This window comes from Colias eurytheme, chromosome 28 (genome assembly GCF_061535395.1).
Source record: "Colias eurytheme isolate Ceu_HAF_F1 chromosome 28, ilColEury1 Martin Lab GWU primary, whole genome shotgun sequence".
Taxonomy (NCBI): Eukaryota; Metazoa; Arthropoda; class Insecta; order Lepidoptera; family Pieridae; genus Colias; species Colias eurytheme.
This window is the reverse complement of record NC_143007.1, coordinates 494309-519259: the sequence shown is the minus strand read 5'-3', so window position 1 is coordinate 519259 and position 24951 is coordinate 494309. Positions and strand designations below refer to the sequence as shown.

The following is a 24951-nucleotide window of genomic DNA, read 5'->3' as shown; positions in this document are numbered from 1 at the left end:
GTGGTAAATTTTTTTAAGAGCGAGGTTACAAAGTTTTAGGTAATACCTACTTGGTTATATTGTTAGAAAATTTTGAAAAAATACCTTATCAGTAACGTCTTCTAGGTCAGCATTGCCATCACGATCACTGTCATCCAAATATGGACTTGATGAAGGTTTTCGTGGTCGTTTGCGCCTAAAATTTTTAATAAAATTATACTTTTCTAGCTGAATAACTCCTGAATGTTTTTTATTACTTATTGATCTAAAAATTATACAATTAAACTTCTAAAAATTCATTTACAAGTGGCAAACAAAAATTATGCACTTCAAGGGTGATTTTTATCAAAATTCATCGGCTTGTTTTGACAAAAATTTTCCGATTTTTTAGTTATAAAATATAATTTTTTTTTAATTACTTACCTCAAATTGTCTATTTCAGCGTGCTCTTTCTCGTCGTTACCCGTAGCTAAAGCGATCTGTATAAAAAAATATATTTTAATAAATAAATTAATAACTAACACTAGGATAAGTAATTGAAATCATTTTGTAGTAAAAATATTACGAAACAAGAATTTCACTGGCAAATACTTTTATGAAGCTTTTTAAGCATTTTTTTCATGTGAAAACGAAAATTTTAAACACTTTGCCAAAGATTAAATGAAATTAAACTTTAAAAAAAATTATGTAAGTATAACTATATCATTATACTAGCTTTCCGCCCGCGGCTTCGCCCGCATTTTCAAAGATAAACCCGCATAGTTCCCGTTCCCGTGGGATTTCCGGGATAAAACCTATCCTATGTGTTAATCCAAGTTACCCTCTATATGTGTGCTAAAATTCATTGTAATCGGTTCAGTAGTTTTTGCGTGAAAGAGTAACAAACATCCATACAAACTTTCACATTTATAATATTAGGAAGGATGATATGTATTTTTTTTTCAATAAGTATATATTTTTTATTTTTACAAGAAATAACTATAAAAATAAATACTTACTTAAATGAAAAGTATTTACCACAATATCCGGAGAAGCAGCTACCCTCGGAACTATATCATGACAAGGTTTTTCTGTTGTCTTCTTCGATGATCGTAGAACCTTCTCCATTTTATCTTGCCCATCTGTTTGGATTTCATACACCGGACCTTGTATGGCGTGTCTGGTAGAGTAGGAATATTAACAATATATAAAAATGAATCGCAAAATGTGTTGGTTAGCGCATAACTCGAGAACGGCTGAACCGATTTCGATAATTCTTTTTTTATTATATTCCTTGAAGTACGAGGATGGTTTTTATGTAGAGGAAAAGGTAAATATGTACCACGGGCGAAGCCGGGGCGGACCGCTAGTAACATAATAATTTATAGTCTTATTATTTACAATTTTCCATACTTAGGCAAATCGTCAATAGGCGGAGGTTTTTTCATCTTATACATGTGGCTCCAAGGCGCTGCGGGGAGACTCTCCCAGGGCTGTCCTAGCACTTTGGTCCAAACCTCGCCACGGACCACTACTAGACACCTGTAATAATTATCTTAATATAGAAAAAATCTAATTATGAAAATAGGAAAAAATCCTCTTAACTATATTTTTACGTGTTTTTAGTATAAATTAGCTCAAACACTACTTCTTCAGTTCAGAGATGAGAAATCCAGATTTTTTTTAATTTAAAGCGGGCGGAAAGCTAGTAAGCTTTCCGCCCGCGGCTTCGCCCACGTTTGAAGAAAAACCCGCATAGTTCCCGTTCCCGTGGGATATCCCTATCATAAAACCTATCCTATGTGTTAATCTAAGTTACCCTCTATATGTGTGCTAAATTTCATTGTAATCGGTTCAGTAGTTTTTACGTGAAAGAGTAACAAACATCCATACATCCATACAAACTTTCGCCTTTATATAGTAGTAGGATATATAGTAGTAGGATCATGCAGCAAAATAAAGTTGAACCTTTTAAAATAAATTAACTACATCACTACAAGTTATTCACTTTATTCCAAGTAAAGCTCTTCGTATGAGGAATGTTGATTATTTCCTATAAAAAATATGTCTACTTCATTGCCCTAGGAATGAAAATAATTTATGATTAAGATCTTGTTAGTTTTTAATAAAGTAGTCCGATGTTTTAATAAATTGATACAATATAAAAAATACAATGCATAATAAATTGTGCTAAAATATTGCACTGACAAAATGCAGAAAGAGTTTTTTCCAAATTTAAATTGTGACAAAATGCAGAAAGTGTTTTTTACAAATTTTAAATTTTTTCAATTATAAATAACAACGAATTCAATTGATTTTTTGGCGCTAGCCCCTTCATTGAATGACGACCTTTACTTTTTCGAAACGACCACTAGAAGACGGCTGTGAGTCGACTATTTAAGAAAAACGAATTTTCTAAGAAAACAATGACAATATTAATTGACGTTCAATCAAGACTGCACGTTACATTCAACAACTTGACAAGTTGTCCTTTAGCCATTCAATTAAATGTCGTCATTCAATCAAATAGCAAATTCATAATGACTGCGACAGTTATATTACCTCAATCTAGTGCAGCAGTATGGAAACTGCATGTTAGTATCTTCCACCACCTCTTCGCACTCTATAGCCGATTCTGGCGCCTCCACGCGTTTACATCTGAAATTTAAGTAGCTGATAAAGTTACTGATAGCTTATTTTTAACACCTTTGACGTATTTTTCTTTTCAACCATTTTCAATTCTTTAATCACGTTGAGTCACTGGTTGAGTGTCTCTCTTTTTGCTTATTTTTTGCCATTTTAAAAGAAGCAAAGTTAATCCCGTTGTGATGATGCTGATAACAAGCTGTATTTTTTTTCTGTTTATATTTGCGTCGAACACGTAAAAATCACAGAGCAAATTTTGACAAAATTTTATATGGTGATTAATCAATATTAGATTCAACTTATAGGTAACTCCTGAGGGAGGCCTTTGTCCAGCAGTGGACGTCGCACGGCTGACACGACGACGACGACGACGACGATAGGTAACTGGGGGAAATAAAACTAATTCGCGTATTATGACGTAATTAAATGAGGTAGCACAGATCACTGGATCTAATATATTTTCGAAAAATACGTTTTAAAATAAGATTTTTTTGGAAAAAAAAATTGACGCGATAAGTACTCACGAAGTACAGATTGTTTCGTCCATGCTTGCGAAGTCGTACGAAAAGCAAGTTTATAATAAAACTAGCTGTTGCCCGCAGCTTCGCCTGCGTGGAAAAGATAAATTTTCATGGTACAAACTTTCATCCCCTATTTGATCCCCTTGGGGGATGAATTTTATAAAATCCTTTCTTAAGGGACGCCTACGTTATGACATCTACCTGCATGCCAAATTTCATCCCGATACGTCCAGTGGTTTGGGCTGTGCGTTGATAGATCACTATATCAGTCACCTTTGAGTTTTATATATATAGATTTGGACTTTAAAAACTAATATATTCACCCCACGGTATAAATAGCTAGGTTCCGCCCCCCGGGTTGACACCTGTGGCGAGTGCATGAATACGCATCAGCCCACTCCTGGTAGACCTCATGTTTTTCCATTGTTCTGGGGTCCGTGCAATCTGTAAGTTATAAACCGACTTCTAAAAAAGGTCGTACATAGTTAAATAGGTAGAGGGAATTAAGACTTTGGTTTCCACTCGCTCATAATAAACATTGATCACATACAGGGTGTCAATCATCACATACAGGTGTACTTACATAGAGCAAGTTTTTAAAAGCCAAACGGAAAACTTTTTTTATGTGATTTTATTTTTTTACGGGCCCTTGAAGTGGTGATGTTCACCACTGGATAAGTTTATCTTTCTTGGCATTTAAATTTTCTTTTTTTTATTCCATTCGAAGATCTAACGATAGTAAATATTACCATACTGAATTGGCCTATCTTTCAGCTTAGCAAACCTGCCTGAAAATCTCCGTGTGAAAATCTCCGTGTGAAAATCTCTGTGTGAAAATTTCTATGTGAAAATCTCCGTGTGAAAATCTCCGTGTGAAAATCTCCGTGTGACAATCTTCGTGTGAAAATCTCTGTGTGAAAATATCTGTGTGAAAATCTATGTGTGAAAATCTCTGTGTGAAAATCTCTGTGTGAAAATCTGTGTGAAAATCTCTCTGTGAAAATCTGTGTGAAAATCTCTGTGTGAAAATCTCTGTGTGAAAATCTCTGTGAAAATCTCTGTGTGAAAATCTGTGTTTAAATCTCGGTGTGAAAATCTGTGTGAAAATTTGTGTGAAAATCTGTGTGAAAATTTGTGTGAAAATCTCTGTGTGAAAATCTCTGTGTGAAAATCTCTGTGTGAAAATCTCTGTGTGAAAATCTCTGTGTGAAAATCTCTGTGTGAAAATCTCTGTGTGAAAATCTCTGTGTGAAAATCTCTGTGTGAAAATCTCTGTGTGAAAATCTCTGTGTGAAAATCTCTGTGTGAAAATCTATGTGTGAAAATCTCTGTGTGAAAATCTCTGTGTGAAAATCTGTGTGAAAATCTCTCTGTGAAAATCTGTGTGAAAATCTCTGTGTGAAAATCTCTGTGTGAAAATCTCTGTGAAAATCTCTGTGTGAAAATCTGTGTTTAAATCTCGGTGTGAAAATCTGTGTGAAAATTTGTGTGAAAATGTCTGTGTGAAAATCTCTGTTTAAATCTCTGTGTGAAAATCTCCGTGTGAAAATCTCCGTGTGAAAATCTCCGTGTGACAATCTTCGTGTGAAAATCTCTGTGTGAAAATCTCTGTGTGAAAATCTATGTGTGAAAATCTCTGTGTGAAAATCTCTGTGTGAAAATCTCTGTGTGAAAATCTCTGTGTGAAAATCTGTGTGAAAATCTCTCTGTGAAAATCTGTGTGAAAATCTCTGTGTGAAAATCTCTGTGTGAAAATCTCTGTGAAAATCTCTGTGTGAAAATCTGTGTTTAAATCTCGGTGTGAAAATCTGTGTGAAAATTTGTGTGAAAATGTCTGTGTGAAAATCTCTGTTTAAATCTCTGTGTGAAAATCTCTGTGTGAAAATCTCTGTGTGAAAATCTCTGTGTGAAAATCTCTGTGTGAAAATCTCTGTGTGAAAATCTCTGTGTGAAAATCTCTGTGTGAAAATCTGTGTGAAAATCTCTGTGTGAAAATCTCTGTGTGAAAATCTCTGTGTGAAAATCTCTGTGTGAAAATCTCTGTGTGAAAATCTCTGTGTGAAAATCTCTGTGTGAAAATCTCTGTGTGAAAATCTCTGTGTGAAAATCTCTGTGTGAAAATCTCTGTGTGAAAATCTCTGTGTGAAAATCTCTGTGTGAAAATCTCTGTGTGAAAATCTCTGTGTGAAAATCTCTGTGTGAAAATCTCTGTGTGAAAATCTCTGTGTGAAAATCTCTGTGTGAAAATCTCTGTGTGAAAATCTCTGTGTGAAAATCTCTGTGTGAAAATCTCTGTGTGAAAATCTCTGTGTGAAAATCTCTGTGTGAAAATCTCTGTGTGAAAATCTGTGCCTGTCGCTCGCAACTGCGCTCGCGACAGGCACAGATTTTCAATAAGTGACATTTGGCTTACAGTTGTGCGTAGCAGAGAGTTATATTACTTGATGGTCATATTTTACTAAACTATATGCTTATTTATAATGTCCAAACTCAAGTAGGTATATGAATTCATTCAGAAGTACCGTGAAAGGCTGCTTATGGCCTTTCACGATGGCCAGATGTAACGCTATGAAATATCATGTAGCTGTAGGAACGCTTGCAATGATTTTTTTAAAGTATAGATACGTCACCCGGGCACGTTTTTTTATGTGATTTTATTTTTTTACGGGCCCTTGAAGTGGTGAACATACTAGGTAATTTTATCTTTCTTGGCATTTAATTCTTTTTTTTATTCCATTCGAAGATCTAACGATAGTAAATGTTACCAACACTTGACCGCAACAATTGACGTCACCATGAGTGAAAAAATCATCGTACTCGGCGATAGGTGAAAAATTGAAAAAAACGTCATAACTCCGAAAATACGAAAAATCGCATAACATACATGGGGGTGATTCGGATAGCCCTCTAGGTCCTCTACCTCCCAGCTTCCGTTCATCACTACTTTTTGGGACACCCTGTATATACTACCTATAACTATAATTTCAAATTTTAACAAATTAAACGGCGAAGCCATATTGCCAAAAAATGTGAAAAAATATTCCTTTTGGAAGCAGGCGACACAATCATCATGTAAAACAATTCAATTTACACTCAGTTACCTACAATTTATAAAATACACGGAAAAAAAGCCTAAGTATTTTTCTTTTACTTCAATTCAAGTCATTAAAAATCGTTCTAGATATACATCCATACTTAATATTATAAATGCGAAAGTAACTCTGTCTGTCTGTCTGTTACTCAATCACGCCTAAACTACTGAACCAATTTGCATGAAATTTGGTATGGAGATATTTTTATACCCGAGAAAGGACATAGGCTACCTAAGCCGGGGCGGACCACTAGTATTATTTAAACCTACATACGAGTACGATAATACATATTAGCCTGAACAAACAAACACAAAATACATACAAAGAATAGAAAGTAGAGTAGGTAATAATTTATACTATTGTGGTGAATCCGTAGGTTCAAAAGAAGAATATCGTAAAACTAGCTGTGCTCCGCGGTTTTACCCGCATTGCTCCGCTCCAGTTGGTCTTAGCGTGATGATATAAGTCTATAGCCTTCCTCGATAAATGGGCTATCTAACACCGAAAGAATTTTTCAAATCCGACCAGTAGTTCCTGAGATTAGCGCGTTCAAACAAACTCTTCAGCTTTATGTTATTAGTATAGATATTTTAAAAAAATATAGAGATATTTACACTGATCCTTATAATTCTTTGCAGCTGGAACTGCTGTGGCCATCGAAAAGTACTTTAAAATTACGATAAAACATATTTTATTCATTTTCGCACACAACTATGGTAAAAACGAGATCTGTACAGAATGAAATTCTTTCCCATACATGAATGCCCTGATAATTGGTGTACAGTCGCAATGAAAAGTTAAAATTCTGAATTATTTTTCGATATTATTTTTATTGTTAGGTACAGTCTACAGATGTGCCACTTCTAGCTAACTACGCAGATATAAAAATCCTTCGTATATGATTAAATTTGTATTCGTGCTATAGAAATAGATTAAAAACCGGATTCACTTTTTAGCTATATACATTAAGCACTGAGGAACTAACAACAACAACAACAATAACAACTATAATAGAGCGTGTGTGCCGAGCACACGTGTAAGAAATGTAACTTCTTTGGCAAGATTCAAAGATACCAAAATCGTCGCCTTACTCCATGACGTGACGGTATTGCCATGACGCGACCTTGAAATTTTACTGTCAACGCGCCTAAAAAAGTTTCACTTCAAACATAACATCTTAATTAACTAGTAACTTTTCACGTATTTAAGGCACAATTTTTTACCACTTTTGCACTCGCCTGTACATTATCTTGTACTAATATTGTTTACAAAAGAACGATTCGCATCCGGCCACAGTCAACAAAACCACTACGAATAAAAATGTTTTACCGTGCCTACACTGGGAAGTAAGTGTTTATTTTCTTTTTTATCTGTGCAAAAAGACGCCCTAGGAACGTAGAAAAGTTCTTTTTTACACGCTTTTTATTAACTTCACCTGTATGTTTGTAACCGACTTCTTTGGGCGCGATTTTGACCCACTTTAAACGGCCAGATTTCGTTCAATCTTTGTAGATTTATTGAGGACCGATGACAATACACTAATTTGATAAAATTTTCTATTTTTTAGTTCGATTTTCTATAAAAAGCGTGTTTTTTAGTTTTTTTAAACTACAAATTATTTGTAGGTATTCTTATTGACAGACTTGGCTCAGAAACCCAAGAAAATATAATTGGTGTGTTCTGTCGGATAAGTCTGATGAGTAGGTAGTTTATCATCATCATCATCATCATTATGACGTTTTTTATGTTATGTTTATGTTATGAAACAACAAATTGTTATGAAATTATGTGTGCTTAGAAACGTATTTTCTATACTAATATCATGGACTAATAGAATCTAATATTATAAAGCTGAAGAGTTTGTTTGTTTGTTTGAACGCGCTAATCTCAGGAACTACTGGTCCGATTTGAAAAAATTCTAAAAGGCTATACATATCATCACGCTAATACCAACAGGAGCCACGCGGGTGATACCGCGAGGTGCACTTTACCTTTTTTCGAATCATTGACCAAAATATTTACTAGAATAATAAATTAAGACTTAGACCATATTGTAATTTAGTGAACTATTTAAAAATGTATATGCTACAGTCAAAACCCTTAACCAGTCAAAAACCTTATTGACCGGTAAAATTAGTCAATAAGCTTATTGACTAATAGGTAACATATAAGGGTTAGGTTAGGTTCGTGTTTTTTTAACTACACAAATTTTACCGGTCAATAAGGTTTTGACTGTAACAACTAACATAAATATACTCTATTTTAGAATTATCAATAATATAATAAGAACTATTTTATGTAATTGTATTGAGTCACACGCGGTCAGCACGAAGGCTATAGATAACTTCAAGTGTACTAAAAATAATCAAAACTCAACGTAAACATTGAGGTCTATCAACTTTGTGGATAGTAAAACTAGTCGCTTGCACCGGCTTTGCTTTGCTTTTTTAGCTTTGGCGAATTTAACGACTATAGATCATCGAGATATATGTAACGTAGTACATATACTTTCTCTATGCTATAGATATGAAAAAAAAGCAATGTCGTTTGAAAATCTATGTATATATTATAAAGGCGAAAGTTTGTAAGGATGTATGGATGTTTGTAACTCTTTCACGTAAAATCTACTGAACCGATTACAATGAAATTTAGCACACATATAGAGGGTAACTTGGATTAACACATAGGATAGTTTTTATCCCGGAAATCCCACGGGAACGGGAACTATGCGGGTTTTTCTTTGAAAACGGGGGCGAAGCCGCGGGCGGAAAGCTAGTATGTTAAAAATACAATACAGTCTAGTCGTTACTTTTGTAATGCGTAAACATATTTTCTTGCTCAAAAATGGTAAATGTATTGTTTTAGAAGCGATTTTGATGAAACTTTTTGGTACTTCTACTGTTCTCTTGTTTGAAATAAACATAGGTAATAATTATGAAATATAGAACCTTCTATAAAATCATTTTAAACATTCAAAAACACCGATTAACAAAAACCTGTAAACCTGTCATTGTAATAACTCCTCTTTCATAATAAGTCGGTTAGCCAAGTTACAGACGGACAGATGTACTATACGATAATTAATTATTTATTTATAGATAAAGAATAACTCGTATGTTGTATTATTGACTCAGTCTTCCCTTGATATTGTTACAAGATGGTGATTTTTGTTATTTTAATCGGTTATTTATCGGTAAGTTTACGATTTTTAATGCGTTTTTTAGGCGTAAGTATTCTCTTTTTAGAATTATTTTCGTTTTTTGGATAATTAACGGAGTTAAAGTAATAATTTCGGAAACAAAGTTTATCTTAAGTATTTCGTTTTCTTTCAATTTTTTATGATAAATAAACAAAAGTGAATTCAATACTTAATGTAGGCGAATGTTTGTTTTTGACGTGATAACGTTTTTAAAATCGTTTTAGTCGGGTGACATGTTCAGAAACTTGTGTCACACCAAAACCTCACGAGCGCGATCGCAGGTATAACGAGAGAGAGACGGACTCTCCCGTCTCATCTCGAGCGCTGCCACCAATAAGACGTTATCACGTAAACATCTCGATCGTAAACCTACTTTACAAACAACCATTTTTTTAATATAATTTTTTAAACCGTAATTAAATAAATTTTATAAGTATCATTCAATTTATTTATGAAAGAAAGGAAACTGAATACAGAGATATCTTTATTTTTACCAACCTGGAAATCGAGCTAAATCTGATTTTTAAAATGTTACCATAAGAAATAAGAACACTCCGTGAAAATATTGTTTAAAAAAAAAAGGCTAATTAACTAAACTTTATGTAACAAATTACTAGATGGCGCTAATGTCGAATCGATTCGAAAAATTTCGCCTACCATGCATTTCTAATTTTACGGAAAATACATGCTTTATTTTAGCTTTTATTAATACGATTTATATGTATTTATATTTTCGAAATAGCTACCGCGTGTTATTATTATAGTTAACTTACTTATAAAATTTTGATTTCTATAAAAAAACAGGTAGGTATTGTAATATTACGAACGAATAAATAAATTATACTTACAAAATTAATAAATTATGCGAAATCAATTTCATTTTAAATTATATCTATTTTCCTCGTATCCTTCATTGGTTTTTTAATATTGAAGGTATCATCTGCATAAAAATAAACTAAGTACCCGCATAGACTAATATAATCAAGAAGACTTACAATCGCCATAGTAAAAAACGTAACTCGTTTCTCAGTTCCCAATTTTGTCGATAGATGTCACTCACAGTAGCATTTGGCATTTTTATAAGCTTTTTTATACGTTTAAGAACTAGATGTCGCCTTAGAGCATTAAGTCGGTTTAATGAAGCTAAGAGATGTCGCTACTAAAAAAATCAATGTGCCAAATAGTATCTTGACGTAAAATATAATACGCAAAAAACGTAAACTATAACGTAAAATATAATACGTAAAATATAATACGCAAAAAAATATTTTTATTTAAATGTTATTTTTTGCTCTGAATCGCGCAAGCGAAATGTTTTCGCTACAGAGCATATATACAACTTTCCGCCATCAATAATCGGGTCATTTACGGCCGGCCGGTCGAGTAGACTAGTCTTTACCTTTTTCGATTGAGGAAATCCACCTCCCTACCTCCACATCATTTTGTTTTAGTTTTAAAGATTTAATAAGCGTAAAATAATACTTTCTTCATTTTTGTATTTTGAGTAAACGTAACACTAATATCGGTTAGTTTGACCAGAGGCGACTCGTGACAAAATTGTATGGGTGTTTAATTAAGTATTGAACTAAAGTCTAAAACAAAGAAAATACAGTAGCGTAGTAAATTCATTACAAAAAAAAAGCACCACAATAAGGGTGCTATTACAGATTTTTAACAAAAAACGCTATTTTATATAGTTAGTTGTTGAATAGATTGGTGGGGTAAAACAATTCAAGATGGCGTCGACGAAAATTTGACTTTTTTCGTGATGGGTGTCATTTTCATAGTTTTTGGGGTAGCTATTAACGAATATGAGGTCAAAACTGAAATCCAAGATGGCGCCGACGAAAATTGTACATCTTTTCGTCATGGGTGTCATTTTCATGGTTTTTGGGGTAGTTATTAACCAATATGAGGTCAAAACTATAATCCAAGATGGCGCTGACGAAAATTTGACTTTTTTCGTGATGGGTGTCATTTTCATGGTTTTTGGGGTAGCTATTAACGAATATGAGGTCAAAATTATAATCCAAGATGGCGCCGACGAAAATTTTACATCTTTTCGTCATGGGTGTCATTTTCATGGTTTTTGGGGTAGCTTTTAACCAATATGAGGTCAAAACTAAAATCCAAGATGGCGCCGACGAAAAATTTGAGATATTTTCGTCATGGGTGTCATTTTCATGGTTTTTGGGGTAGCTATTAACGAATATGAGGTCAAAACTATAATCCAAGATGGCGCTGACGAAAATTTTACTTTTTTCGTTATGGGTGTCATTTTCATGGTTTTTGGGGTAGCTATTAACGAATATGAGGTCAAAACTAAAATCCAAGATGGTTGTCGAATTCAAGATCGCGTCATGGTAATACTGTCGCGTTACGGAGCAAGGCGGCGATTTTGGTATCTATGAATCTCGCCAAAGAAGTTTCACTCCTGACACGTTTTCTCGGCACACACGTTCTTTTTTATTTTATTCTCTTCGTTTAAATGTTTTAGATAAACTTTATTTTAAATAAAGTTTAGCGAATATAATATTTAAAGTTAATAATATCTGTCAGAATATTAACACAGATGATGATTGCCACAGAGTTGCGTTTTATATTACATTTCTAAAATAATATGCATTTCAAATTTCAATGTTCTTTAAAATTGTTTTTTAAGACTTTCTACAAAACTGTAGTTGTTAAAGTTTTTGTTATTTTATTTAAGTTAACTTTAAAGGAGTAAGAAAAATATACCTAATTACAACGGGTCACCATGAAATTTGACTTTGATTGCAAAGCATTAAATTTCGTAGTTTAGGTCGTAATTAGACGGAAAAAAAATATATGGCATGAAAAACTTTGCTTTTGTGCTTAGAAGACTGATTGAAGGAAATTTTTAAAAATCTCGGATTTTAATTTTTGATTGAAAATAAAACTATTGAAATAAAAATGTTTATTATTTTTATTAAGTTTTACTATCAAATTAGCTTACAGAAAAGTGGAAAATAACTTAAAAGTGCACACTTTTACTTTTTCTTTTATGTTCATAGCTACTTTCTCTCAATAAACCCCAAATATAGTCGCCCATCATGTTTTCATTGTATTGGCCTTGATAGCGTTGTTCAAAATTCATGATGTCCTGATGGAAACGTTCTCCTTGCTCTTCGGAATAGGCTCCCATATTGTTTTTAAATTTATCCAAATGAGCATGCAGCATATGTACTTTTAATGACATCCTGCAGCCCATGGCCTTAAAATTTGTAATTGGAATTTGCCTTACCTTCCAAACACCTTTTACAAAATCTACAAGCAACATGTGGAGCCCATGGCTTATCTTGATTCCGTACAGGACAGTCAAAATATGCTTCATAGGCTTCACAGAGAACGTGAGATGTCTTTAGTTCATATTTCACGTCTCGAACTTTAATAAATTGACCACATATAAAACAAAATGCATCAGCATCGTATTTGCACTTTCGTGACGACATTTTAAGTTATTCTGGGCTTGTAAATAATACCTGATGGTTGTTTATCACTCGGGTGCCATCTAGCGGCACAGTGTAAACGTTAATATCCCACTCTCACCGCGCGGTTTTTTTAAAAAATTAAAATTTATGAAAAAATTGAAAAATTTGTATTATTATTATAACTATCACAAAAGCAAACTTTGTACCGAAAAAAGGTATTTTCTTTTCGTTTTTGTGCATAACTAACTGGAAAATAATAGTATAAACTTTAGGACAAAGAACGAAAATTTTTTTGTCGAGTCGTGTTATCGACGGTTATATTGGGGATTTGGTAATACTGTCTCAAAAACCTTGGAAATGACACCCATGCCGAAACGATGTAAAAGTTTTGTCAACACCATCTTGGATTTTAGCTTAGACCACATATTGGTTAATAGATACCCCAATAACCATGAAAATGACACCCATAACGAAAATATGTAAAATTTTCGTCCGCGCCATCTTGGATTTTAGTTTTGACCTCGTATTATTTAATAGCTACCCCAAAAACCATGAAAAGGACACCCATGACGAAATGATGTCAAATTTTCGTCGGCGCCATTTTGGATTTTAGATTTGACCTCATATTGATTAATAGCTACTCCAACTCCTTGAAAATGACACCCATGACGAAAAGATTTCAAATTTTCGTCGGCGCCATCTTGGATTTTAGTTTTGACCACATATTGGTTAATACTTAATAGCTACCCCAAAAGCCACCCACATTTGCAAATGTGTTTGCTACTTAGGAAAAGTTCAGTTTTGACGAATTTAATTTATTTCTTTCCGACTGTTTCTCGGAATAACATACATTTACTAAGAATTGCATATTAAAATGCCGGGTTTAATAATATATTGCCGGTAACATAATATTATGTATGATAATAATTCTTAAAAAAGTATTTTATACATTTCTTAAAAAGCTTCGATATTGTATACAATTCATATTCAAATTGTTGTAAAATAGTCACACTTTTTTAAGTTGGTTGAATACACTAAAATACTTATAAGGATCGTACCTACTAATAAAAGTAACAAAATGAATTTTTAAAGTTCCCAGTAATCTTCTGGAATCAATTTCAATAAAAATATAAAAAAATAATACTATCAAGTATGAAGATGATCTATAAAATGGATTGCGCTCATATTGCGCTATGTTTACGTGATCTTTTGTTTCGCGAAGGACTGAAAATTATTGGATTCCGTATTTAGGCATTTGATATTCGTATTGGAGTTTAGGTACATACGATAAATTTAATTTAAAATTAAAGATATATTAATTGTTAAATGAATGAGCACAACTTTATTATAATTATTTATGGGAGTTCACTGCACCAGCGCTCCTTAGGATGGACCGCCTATTTTTGTCACTTCGTTCATCGCTGTTCGAGAGTGACTTCGTGACCACCATGGACTTAGATCATTAAGTAATCGATAAAACTCGCAGGTGTTTGCCCTTTTGTCGAGGTATAAGATTATTCGAATCGAAAAATCTTATGCTTTCATAAAAACTACTTGCGTAATCGATTACAAACACTCTGCGTTTTCCTAGGCTAAAACATCGAAAGGACGTCTTCGAGTGCTCCGCTAAAAATGCCGTTTTGCACTGTCAAGCCTTGCAGAAGCAATTCAAACATGTCGAATATTAAAAAAGATGGAATAACCTTTCATTTGTGTATATTTTTTTAACGTACATTTCTAATTAAATGCAATTTCTAATAATCATCGATGTATCGTTTAGCGATATGATCAAGACAAATAATCGAGTCGTTTACTCGATCATTGATGCGGCCCCACGAGACTATCATGGAAAGAAAATATACAAATTTAATCTTTATGAACTTAGGGATAGAGTTGAATTTAAAACGCGATAATGAACCGCATTCCTTACGAGTCTTTCTTTTAGCCCCTTGACCACCGAGCGGCCCGATCGGACGACGGCCCACGACACAATAGATTTTCTATTGTGTCTGTGATTCCGGGGGCTGAGGCATTAAAGAAATACAAATTTAATCTTTATGATCTAAGTTATAAAGTTGAATTTAGAACGCGATATTGAACCGCACTCCCCACGAGACAACTTGGAATGAAATACAAATTTAATCTTTATGAACTTAGGGATAGAGTTGAATTTAAAAACTCGTCGCTTAAAAGGTCATAAATTTTTACGATTTTCGTGACACAAATTATTTTTGTGAATGTGTGATTGTGTTTCAATAGTGTGAGTTACCTTCCCCGCACCAAAATCAGCAGAAAGTTTAGTTAGAACATTTACCAGCGTACTCCATCCATTACATAATGATCTAAGACCATGGACCACGTTGCTATGAACTGTTTTTGTCAAAGAATTACTCGAACAATTAGAGCATAAATTTCAACGTAAGATGTATAGGTGCCCGTAGCTGTATTGATGAGTCTCGTACTTAAAAACCGATAGATGCTGGTTCAAATCATTGCCGTACATCCACATTTTTTTTTCTTTTCCCGTATTTTATTGTCATATAAATAATACTGTTTACAAGGGAATAATTAAGAAGAAAAAAGATATAGACATTTTTTTTAACAGAAAATAAAGAATATATATAAATATAATATATATGTATTATATACACTACTCTGATCACTATGTCGAATGTTTGTAGTGGGTGTCGAAATCTTATTAAAGGTACTCTCTTCCTTAAGATGCTCCACAATCCTATATAAGTTACTCTATGATGCTCCACCACCGCTTTGCTATGAACTGTATATTTTATCAAAGAAATACTCGAACAATTAGAGCATAAAGGAGAATGACCACGGGTGGTATCGGTAAAATTTTAGTTGTGCCACGTATTCGTGATATTGTTAATTCCTATTTGTATTTATAATGATCATATGTATCAATATTAAGTCTTAATTATACCGGATAAATTGAAATAATAGTAAAAGTTATTCTTTTGAAACATGTATGACCACGTATGGAATCGGTAAAATACTAGTTGTGTCACGTGTTCGTGATATTGTTAATTCCTATTTGTATTTATAATGATCATATTTATCACTATTAAGTCGTAATTATAACGAATAAATAGAAATAAAAGTAAAAGTTTCTGTTTTGACACATATATATCTATCTCTCTTGCAAGCGTCCTGCGTCATATGTCATAGTTGAATGAATATGTGTTCGACGCATTGTTCGACGTTATTTATTTTGAAATAATGTTTATTACGATTTACTTTTCACATTTGTCTTGTAAATTAAAATATTACCTATGTAATAAATGTAAAACTTAACGTTCATCGTTAGTATAAACTCGATAAAGTATTTTTTTGAAGCGTTGAATAAAACTATTGTTTTATTTTTACTGTCGTGAACTGCGGCTTATTTACATAAAAACTTTAATCGTTTCTAAAAGTACTAACATCAAGCTTTAAATTGAGCTATATTTCATCTTGACACAATAAGTTTGATTGCGATACCAAGTGCCATAGTCACTTGGGCAATCTCCTTTCAATGTAAGACGTATAAGTGCCTGTAGCTGTGTTGACTGAGTCACGTACTTTAAAATCGATAGATGCTGGTTCAAATCATCGCTGTACATCCACATTTTTTTTTCTTTTCCCGTATTTTATGGTCATATAAATAATACTGTTTACAAATTACAAGGGAATACTTAAGAAGAAAAAAGATATAGAAATTTTTTTTAACAGAAAATAAAGAATATATATAATATAATTATATTATATACAGTACTCTGATCACTATGTCGAATGTTTGTAGCGGGTGTCGAAATCGTATTAAAGGTACTCACTTCCTTAGATGCCCTAAAAACTAAAATAATAATTCAAAAACACCGGAGTTTTTAAAACAACGCCCTCTAGATGTAATAATTGAAAATCGATAGTTTGCTGTTTCCTTAGTTCTAAAATTGGTCACTAGGTGGCGCTTTTATAACTGCAAATTAAATAATAAGCTCAAATGAGAGCGCCATCTAGCAATAAGCTGAAATTACGGGGTACGATCTTTAGTATGACGTTCATCAGTCCTATATATTTATTAGTCCATGGTACCCGTAAGCATATATAGAAATCATTAGTTTAATTTTGTTTTCTTCTTACATCCGGAAGATTTTATCCTGTACAAGCGTAAAAACTATTGTTTCTTCAAAGGTATGTCCTACATGGTCCTACTATTATACAGGGTGTAATCGTTAAGTGTGCACAAGCGATTATTCCGTAACTATTGCAGATATCAAAAAACTTTAAACTGATATCGAAAGTACGTAAAATGGCCATTATAAATTTTTAAAAATAAAACGAGAAATAGGTATCTCTTAGCATTATAATATAATATTATAATGCTTGCTGTGCTCGCGGACAAAACACAGGGCTTATTTTTCATCCCCATTTCAATTCTTTTTTGATAGGTAATAAGTATTTGATTGACGATGTTTAGCTGCTTAAAATTTCTTCAAATCGAAGCAGTATTTTAGACATGAAAACTAAACATACAGAACTACTTTTACAACTATACTAATATTATATACGCGCTAATCTCAGGAACTACTGGCCCGATTTGAAAAATTCTTTCGGTGTTAGCATGGTGTTAGATAACCCATTTATCAAGGAAGGCTATAATATCATCACGCTAAGACCAACAGGAGCGGAGCAATGCGGGTGAAACCGCGAAGCACAGCTAGTTTATAATATAGATTGATCGTAGTAATTATCATACTTTTTACTTTTAATTTTATACTTCACTTATAGCTTTCCGCCCGCGGCTTCGCCCGCGTTTTCTAAGAAAAGCCCGCATAGGTCCCGTTCCCATGGGATTTCCGGAATAAAACCTATCCTATGGGCTATGTGTTAATCCAAGTTACCCTCTATATATGTGCGTAATTTCATTGTAATCGGTTCAGTAGTTTTTGCGTGAAAGAGTAACAAACACACACACACATCCTCACAAACTTTCGCATTTATAATATTAGTAGAATAGGATAGTAGGATTGTATATTTTTTGTACGTCACCTATAATTTATTTTTAATGTCTTCTATTGTTTTTACACGCTTTATATTAGCTTCACCTGTATGTTTGTAACCGACTTCTTTGGGCGCGATTTTGACCCACTTTAAACGGCCAGATTTCGTTCAAACTTTGTAGATTTATTGAGGACCGATGACAATACACTAATTTGATAAAATTTTCTATTTTTTAGTTCGGTTTTCTATAAAAAGCGTGTTTTTTAGTTTTTTTAAACTACATATTATTATTCTTTCAGATGGGCGCTTGTTCTAAAGATGTAATTAAGATAAAATTGAACAATGGTGATGAAATGCCGGCTATTGCTCTTGGCACTTATTTGGGTTTTGACGAGGTGAGATTATTATGCATAAACTTGCACTAGAATCTATACTTAAACATTTTTGTATATTATTAGAATGTCACACCATAAAATGCACTAGGTAATGTAATAAAATGCGATAATTACATACAATGCACTAATTAATAAAACGAATTTTATAAATTTGTGCCTTTAAATACATTTATTGTGTTTTGATAAAAGCGTTTGTGCCGAGCACACAGTCAGAAGTGAAATTTCCTTGGTAAGATTCAATGATACCAAAATCGTCGCCTTACTCCATGACGTGTTTCACTCTCAGAATACTTTCTGTGCTTCAAATAAGTACCTATATTACTCGGTAAACTTGTAACTTTATTGTCGTACCTACGTATAGGTACACGTAACAACTTTTGAAATCGATGCAGTCATTAAATCTTTAGGTAACTACCTACAATTACAAATCCTTACTATTAATCTATACTAATATTATAAAGCTGAAGAGTTTGTTTGTTTGTTTGAACGCGCTAATCTCGGGAACTACTGGTCCGATTTGAAAAATTCTTTCGGTGTTAGATAGATCATTTATCGAGGAAGGCTATAGGCTATATACTATCACGCTGCGACCAACAGGAGAGGAGCCACGGGGGTGAAACCGCGCGGAGCGGCTAGTATTGTAATTAGGGATGTAACGATACCGATACCGATACCGATATATCGGCCGATATATCGGCAAGCCGATATATCGGTATCGCCGATAATAAATCAACCGATACCGATATTTTTTTATTAAATTCTTTCTTTTCTTTTATGTTTTTGCATTGTATTCATTCATATTGTTTTATTTCTGTTTCTGTAATAGTGTTAAGGAAGAGCGGAACCTCCTGCCTGACACAAGCATTTTATTTGCTTACTAAGAGTATTCCAATCACAAATTTGTTTATGTAAAGGAAATAAATAAATAATTTTGAATTTTTTTAATTTTTAACGTGATAACGTTTTTAAAATCGTTTTAGTCAGGTGACATGTTCATAAACTTGTGTCACACCAAAACGAGCGCGATCGCAGGTATAACGAGAGAGAGACGGACCGATCTCCCGTTTCATCTCGAGCGCTGCCACTGCATTATGTTATCACGTAAACATCTCGATCGTAAACCTACTTTACAAACAACCAATTTTTGTGATATCAAATAATTCAAAAATCCGCGCCCAATGAACGATGCGGGAGGCCGCCCGCGCGTGCGCACTTTGTTTTCTGAAAAAACTCTACCAATTATAGTAAACTTTTATTAGGTACTGATTGTATGTGTATTACTTAAAGTTTAACTGACTTCGTAAAATAATAATACTAAAATAAATGGTTTTGTTGTTTTTTGATTTGGCATTTTTATTTAAAAGAATACGATTAACAGTTGTCTCTGTTAAATGTTGGTAACTTTTTATGCATAATTCACTATTTATTTTTCTACCAAGCCATCGATATCGGTATCGGTATCGGTATCGCCGATACATTACTACAAATATCGGTATCGGTATCGTATCGGCAAAATCATGTATCGTTACATCCCTAATTGTAATATTGGTTAATGAATAATGCACGAATATCCGAGTTAGAAGAAAGATCCGTAACCATTATCACATAGCTAGGTAACTATATCACTTAGTTCATATTATTTTTTCAGAACGGTGTGGTCCAGTCCCGGGACCACCTTCTCCGTGACGTCATCTTGAAAGCCATAGACCAAGGGTACCGTCACTTCGACACCGCATCCATTTATGGGACTGAGGGTGAAATCGGTGAAGCGATTAATATGAAGATAGATGAAGGTGTGGTGAAGAGAGTGGACGTTTTTATTACTACTAAGGTAATCTATATGTTGCCGTCATCTGGTTGAATCTGCTATTTGATTGAATTACTAGCGTCTTCAAAATGACGACACTAAAATGTCTTGACATCGTCATTTGGCATAGTCCGTTGGTTTGGATAGGGAGGTGTCGACTCGCTAATCGCTATACAGTATCTTTATGGACGTTTGGAAAAAGTAAATTCTGTCGTCATTCAATAAACGGGCTAGTCAATCAACAATATGCCAAGCGTTATATCCGCTCTGTTTAAAGGGTTATAGGCAACATTATAATTTTTTTCTACAGTGGTAACTATATCTTATCATTTTTTTGCAATACCATTTGTCACAAATATACGTATTTAAATTAATAAAATATTTAAATGATATTAATTAAGCTACTACTTCTTATAAAATCAGCTATCGTACATTAAAAGTTAAGCTAAAATGTGCTAAAATACTGCTCCCATTCGGCATTCCGGAGGTTATACGGAATATATATACAGATTATTTTACATTTATTTTTACAGCTATGGAATACGCATCACGAAAGGGACCAAGTGACGGTGTCTTTGAGAAAAACATTGTTAAAGATGGGATTGGATTATGTTGATTTGTTCTTGATGCATTGGCCTATGGGAATAAATGTATGTTTTTTTGAAGTTATATTCATAGAATAGTTGAGATAAAATTTCAAGGTCGCGTCATAGCAATACCGTCACGTCATGCCTTGCCAAAGAAGTTTCACTTCTGACACGTGTTCTCGGCACACACTTTTTTTTATTTAATATTGACAATTAATATGAAAAAAAAACATTTTTGTGTTTAATATCTATTGTGACGTAATCTGATGTTGTGTTAAGCGATCTGACGCCATACGTGACGTTACATATGAAATTGACAAATAATAAACTTATAGCAAAGATAGCCTAGTGCAAAAGTTTCTGAATTTCGCTATGGATTAAGTATATTTTCCAAATAAAAATACATTGAAATTAAATAATAACGTACGTATTTGTACCCTGCATAAAATGTTGAAGATCAAGAATTTAGTGATGTGATCTAACGTCATGTCCACATCACATGACGTTAAATCACGTCACGTAGATATTATAAAAAATAGCTCTTATCTCACACTTCTCTATGATCCGAATCAAAATAATTTATACAGGCGTTTTATTAACTTGCAATGTATGTAGCTACCCTCTGTGTGTGCCAAATTTCAAGAAAAACGGTTCAGCAGTTTTTTTGCGTCAAGGACTAACAAACAAACGTACAAACTTTGGTATTTATAATATCTCTAGGTTTAAGAAAAATAAATTTATTACAGGAAGACTACACATACTCTGATGTGGACTACCTCGACACCTGGCGTGGCTTGGAAGACGCACAACGCCTCGGCCTCACCAGATCTATAGGTGTCTCCAACTTTAATAAGGAACAGATTGATAGAATATTACAGGAGTGCAGTGTTAGACCTGCCGCTTTGCAAATTGAGGTATTACCCAACACATTTTTTTTTATATTTCTGTTTTAAAAAAGTGTAGATATACAGGGTGTCCCAAAAAGTAGTGATATACTGAAGCTGGGAGGTAGAGGACTTAGAGGGCTATCCGAATCACCCCCATTTATGTTATGCGATTTTTCGTAATTTCGGAGTTATGACGTTTTTTTCAATTTTTCATCTATCGCCGAGTACGATGAGATTTTTATTTATGGTGACGTGAATTATTGCGCTAGATGCTTGATTTTTTTTGTGTGCTAAGCTGAAAGATAGGCCAATTCAGTATGGTAACATTTACTATCGTTAGATCTTCGAATAGAATAAAAAAAAGAATTAAATGCCAAGAAAGATAAAATTACCCAGTATGTTCATAACTTCAAGGGCTCATAAAAAATAAAATCACATAAAAAAGGTTTTCCATTTGGCTTTTAAAAACTTGCTCTATCGATCAGATAGCTACCCTAAAAATTTCATTTTATTATTCAGAAGGCCTCAATCGAAAAATTGAAATCTAAATGTGGTAAGTGCAAAATTTTTATTAACATGATGATCATTAAAACCAATAAATAGGTGTTTAATTACCAGAATTTTTTTAAAATAGCCCCGCCGTTGCTCAATGCAAGTGCGACATCACCGTAAAAAGTTGTCTTTTAAATGTCTGAATGCTCTTTTATCATTTTTAATGGTTTCTTCTGCTACTATGAATTTCCGGGTTATTTCGTCCAAATTGTGGCAGTCTCTCGTCTTTGTAGTATCCCCACAGAAAAAAATCAATAGGGTTTATGTCCGGAGACCGTGGAGGCCAGGCTAAAGGGCAAAAATACCCTGAAAGATGGATTGGTCGTTGCAGCCTGCGCATGCGCCGGTGACGCCTGCTTTAAAGCCTGGCCTCCACGGTCCCTCGACCTAAACCCCATTGATTTGTTTCAATGGGGATACTAAAAAGACCTCGGCTACTTGAGAGAATGCCACAATTTGGACGAAATAACCCGGAAATTCATAGTATCAGAAGAAACCATTAGAAATGATAAAAGAGCATTTAGACATTAAAAAGACAACTTTTTACGGTGATTTCGCACTTGCATTGAGCAACAGCGGGGCTATTTTAAAAAAATTCTGGTAATTTAACACCTATTTATTGGTTTTAATGATCATCATGTTAATAAAAATTTTGCACTTACCACATTTAGATTTAAATTTTTCGATTGAAGCCTTCTGAATAATAAAATGAAATTTTTGGAGTAGCTACCTGATCGATAGAGCAAGTTTTTAAAAGCCAAATGGAAAACCTTTTTTATGTGATTTTATTTTTTTATGGGCTCTTGAAGTTATGAACATACTGGGTAATTTTATCTTTCTCGACATTTAATTCTTTTTTTTATTCCATTCGAAGATCTAACGATAGTAAATGTTACCATACTGAATTGGCCTATCTTTCAGCTTAGCACACAAAAAAAATCAAGCATCTAGCGCAATAATTCACGTCACCATAAATAAAAATCGCATCGTACTCGGCGATAGATGAAAAATTGAAAAAAATGTAATAACTCCGAAAATACGAAAAATCGCATAACACACATGGGGGTGATTCGGATAGCCCTCTTGGTCCTCTACCTCCCAGCTTCCGTTCATCACTACTTTTTGGGACACCCTGTATTATCAACGCTATATTCGATCTTCAAAACGGCACACACGCACACACGATTAGACGTCAAAGTGAAATAGCATGATTCAACTATGGTAATAGAGAAAGAGACAACATAAGAAAATGAGGCTAATTAGCCACATTTGGACTTGCAACTTATTAATTCACTAGCTGCTCCGCGCGGTTTCACCCCCGTGGCTCCACTCCTGTTGGCCGTAGCGTGATGATTTATAGCCTATAACCTTCCTCGATAATTGGGCTATCTAACACCGAAAGAATTTTTCAAATCGGACCAGTAGTTCCCGAGATTAGCGCGTTCAAACAAACAAACAAACAAACTCTTCAGCTTTATAATATTTGTATAGATACAACTTAATTTAATTATATTAACAAGCGCTAATAACCTATCTGCACCTTTTACTCATGTTTTATCATGTCATTATTGTTTATGCAGATATTTAATTCTAATTTTACCAAGTCGTCTAACCAATAAAATGAAATGTATAAAATGTTCATGACAGTAAAGGTTAAAAAAAATTTTTGATTTTTAATAACATTTTTCATTCTAGGTTCACCCTCAAATAACTCAACAAGATTTAGTGGAATACGCTCAAAATCAAGGCTTAGTAGTAATGGGATACTCGCCATTCGGCTCGTTGGTTAAACGCCACGGTTTAGAAATGTCTGGGCCAAGGATCGACGATCCCTTACTGACAAGCATCGCGAAAAAATACTCGAAAACCACGCCGCAAGTTGTTTTAAGATGGCTGGTGCGTATTTTTTAATAGGAAAGAAATACAAAAAGCACACATAAGTAAATAAGCAAAAACAAAATGGCTGCTAAAGGATCTGCCCCCCTAGTCAAGTGGCTTTCTATTAGCGTAAAGTTCAATAGATTATAGAATAGATTATGAATGTATGAGATTGACGTTTGATTACGACGACGACGACGATTGATTACGTCAATCTCATACATTCATAATCTATTCTATTGAACTTTACGCTAATAGAAAGCCACTTGTCTAGGGGGCTGTTTATTAAACTACCAGAAAATTCGACGACACCAATTTTTGAAGTGGAACTTCTTTATGCGCGTTGATAGTAAAATTACTAAGTCGCGTCTGTGCAATACCGTCACATCATGGCAAGGCGACGATTTTATAGTATCTTTGAATCCAGCCAAAGAAGTTTCACTTCTGACACGTGTGCTCTCACAATGATAAGAAAATATAATATCTATAAATTAAATTATGATTTGGCGGGAAATATTCGCCATTGTTTTTCGCAAAATTCATACTTATTTTTTTTACAGGTTGACAGGAATATAGTGCCAGTAGCAAAAACTGTAAACAGTACGCGACTAAAGGAAAACATAGACATCTTCGATTTTAAACTAACTCAAGAAGAGATTTCGAAAATAAACAGCTTTAACGAATTCAAAAGATACACATTGCCTTCATTTTGGCAAAACCACCAGTATTACCCGTTCGAAAAAGTCGACAATCCTTTGCCCTTAATAATTATCGAAACAAAAACTGAAGTTAGTACACGTTTTAACGTTTACAATCATGTGAACATCTGAAAATTATTTAAATTTTAATGTTCTATGGCCTATGCCCTATGCGATCCAATTAAGATTAGGAACGTCTTTGCTTTGACCTAGTTAAATGTGTCAAATATCATTTAGTAAAAATTAATTTAGAAAACCTTTGAGCATATCACAGGGGCATA

The 24951-nt window shown here is 33.7% G+C and overlaps 2 protein-coding genes across 3 annotated transcripts in view; one reads left to right on the top strand and one right to left on the bottom strand.

The window, feature by feature from the left end:
• The window catches only part of LOC149896416 (uncharacterized), a 7954-nt gene extending 4405 nt beyond the window's left edge, over positions 1 to 3549 (bottom strand). The window contains exons 1-6 of the mRNA XM_090117452.1: positions 3449 to 3549; positions 2521 to 2616; positions 1372 to 1500; positions 997 to 1138; positions 403 to 458; positions 85 to 175 (exon numbers count right to left, since the gene is read on the bottom strand). Of these exons, the coding sequence (XP_089973578.1) occupies positions 85 to 175; positions 403 to 458; positions 997 to 1138; positions 1372 to 1500; positions 2521 to 2616; positions 3449 to 3549 (615 nt within the window). The remainder of the gene's footprint in view (positions 1 to 84; positions 176 to 402; positions 459 to 996; positions 1139 to 1371; positions 1501 to 2520; positions 2617 to 3448) is intronic.
• LOC149896415 (aldo-keto reductase AKR2E4-like) overlaps positions 1 to 24951 on the top strand; it is a 27278-nt gene extending 2327 nt beyond the window's left edge. Inside the window, exons 1-7 of one of the 2 annotated variants that reach the window (XM_090117454.1) lie at positions 9327 to 9410; positions 18166 to 18261; positions 19910 to 20092; positions 20602 to 20718; positions 21402 to 21569; positions 23790 to 23990; positions 24533 to 24951. In XM_090117454.1, the coding sequence (XP_089973580.1) occupies positions 9375 to 9410; positions 18166 to 18261; positions 19910 to 20092; positions 20602 to 20718; positions 21402 to 21569; positions 23790 to 23990; positions 24533 to 24802 (1071 nt within the window). In that variant the 5' untranslated portion in view covers positions 9327 to 9374 and the 3' untranslated portion in view covers positions 24803 to 24951. Of the gene's footprint in view, positions 1 to 9326; positions 9411 to 18165; positions 18262 to 19909; positions 20093 to 20601; positions 20719 to 21401; positions 21570 to 23789; positions 23991 to 24532 lie in introns of those variants that run through there. The other variant, XM_090117455.1, reaches the window with a different exon arrangement.